At 55.6% G+C, this 1,555-nt stretch overlaps 1 protein-coding gene across 1 annotated transcript in view; it reads left to right on the forward strand.

Moving 5' to 3' along the window:
- The first annotated feature begins 795 nt into the window (after positions 1 to 795).
- Positions 796 to 1,555, forward strand: part of LOC105511113 (E3 ubiquitin-protein ligase HERC2-like) — an 18,780-nt gene continuing 18,020 nt past the window's right edge. Inside the window, 4 exon segments of the mRNA XM_011941194.1 lie at positions 796 to 997; positions 999 to 1,044; positions 1,047 to 1,322; positions 1,476 to 1,555. The exon segment at positions 1,476 to 1,555 is cut by the window's right edge and continues 4 nt beyond it. Coding sequence (XP_011796584.1) covers positions 854 to 997; positions 999 to 1,044; positions 1,047 to 1,322; positions 1,476 to 1,555 — 546 coding nt within the window. The 5' untranslated portion in view covers positions 796 to 853.

The raw sequence follows: 1,555 nt of genomic DNA on the forward strand, positions 1-1,555 counted from the left end.
TCGTCTTGAGGCTGTCCGAGTCCGAGCAAGGATTCAGTCCCTTGTGGACCTTTGGGCTGAGGCCTCAGGCCCTCATGAGCTGTTGGCAGAGCCTCCCCTCACTCAGTCCATTGCCACGTGTCCATAGAGGGTCTCACAGCATGGCAGCTGACTCTGTCAGCAAGGGCAAGGGAGGCGCAGGAGGGAGCACCAGCAAGAGAGAGTGGAGCGAGACAGAGCCACAGTCTTGTGTAACTGAATCACAGAGGTGACACTCCATCATTCTTGCCCTGTTCTGTACATTAGAAGCAGGTCATTAAGTCCAGCTCACACTCAGGGAGAAGGAGCTGTAGGCATATTTGGAGGTATGCAGGCTTGTTTCTAAACCAACACAATAAAGCAAGTGTCTTCACAAAGCAAGTCACACAAATTTCTTGGTTTCCCAGTGGATATAAAAGTATGTGTATACTATAGTCTATTAAGTCACATCTTCAGACTCCACTTCTAATTCTAGCCCTAGGGCTCCTGCCTTGATGTCTTTGGGAATTGGAGTCCCCTGAGCTTTTGGAAATCGTAGCTTAGGATGAGAAGGATGGGTAGCAAGAGTGACTGCCTGTGTTGGGGAGGCTGAGTGGCCCCGAGGCTTGGAAGTGGGATGGGTGGAAGTGGATGGGTGGAAGTAGATATGGGAAAGGGCTGGCCCTGGCCGAGGTACTCACTGTATCTGCTTCAGTCTCAGGGGCATTGGGTTGAATCTTGGAGTGCCGGGAGTCTGTTCTGGTCTACTGGGAGAGCTGCTTTTGGAGTTCCTGGTGTCTTATTTCCTGTGGTCATGGCAAGATGGTGAAGTGGCGGCAGTGCATAGCGTGTGAGAATGGTCCGTGCCAAGGTGATGCTGCTAGGCCGCAGCTGTAGACGTGGTGGTAGTGTGTGTCATGTTGGAAGGTGTGTTCGTTCAGACACACTAGTCCTAGGGGCTGCTGGGCATATCACTGGCGACATGCCCAATGGGGTGAGGGCAGCAGTCTCGGGTGTTCAGAGTCGAGCGCCCTGGATGGCGGGGTCTGCAAGCAGGTGCGTGACCAGGGAGGGGCCCATGCACAGTGCCTCGTCCTCATGCACTCGCCAGCTCCGCATGTCCCGGGCTGTGTGTTTCCTGCTGCGGCAGCAGCCTCACGCTTGCTTGCTTCCTCCTCTCCAGGTCAAACGATCAAGGAGCAAAGGTGGGCTGGCCGGCCCCGACGGCATCAAGTCTGTCTTTGGGCAGATGTGTGCTAAGATGAGCTCCTTTGGTCCCGACAGCCTCCTCCTTTCTCACCGTGTCTGGAAAGTCAGGTTTGTGGGTGAGAACTTGCCAGGCGCCCTGGAGCACCTGTGTCCCCGGCAGTGGTCGCCTGAGCCCACGGGGAGCACAGAGGCCACATGGTGCGGGAGCGTTGGAGCTCTTCACACAGGACTGTGTGAGGGGACTTCAAGTGGCTGCTTCTCCCCTGCAGGTGAATCTGTGGATGACTGTGGGGGTGGCTACAGTGAGTCCATAGCTGAGATCTGTGAGGAGCTGCAGAACGGACTCACA

Source organism: Colobus angolensis, unplaced genomic scaffold (assembly GCF_000951035.1).
Source record: "Colobus angolensis palliatus isolate OR3802 unplaced genomic scaffold, Cang.pa_1.0 Scaffold199, whole genome shotgun sequence".
NCBI classification, from domain to species: Eukaryota; Metazoa; Chordata; class Mammalia; order Primates; family Cercopithecidae; genus Colobus; species Colobus angolensis.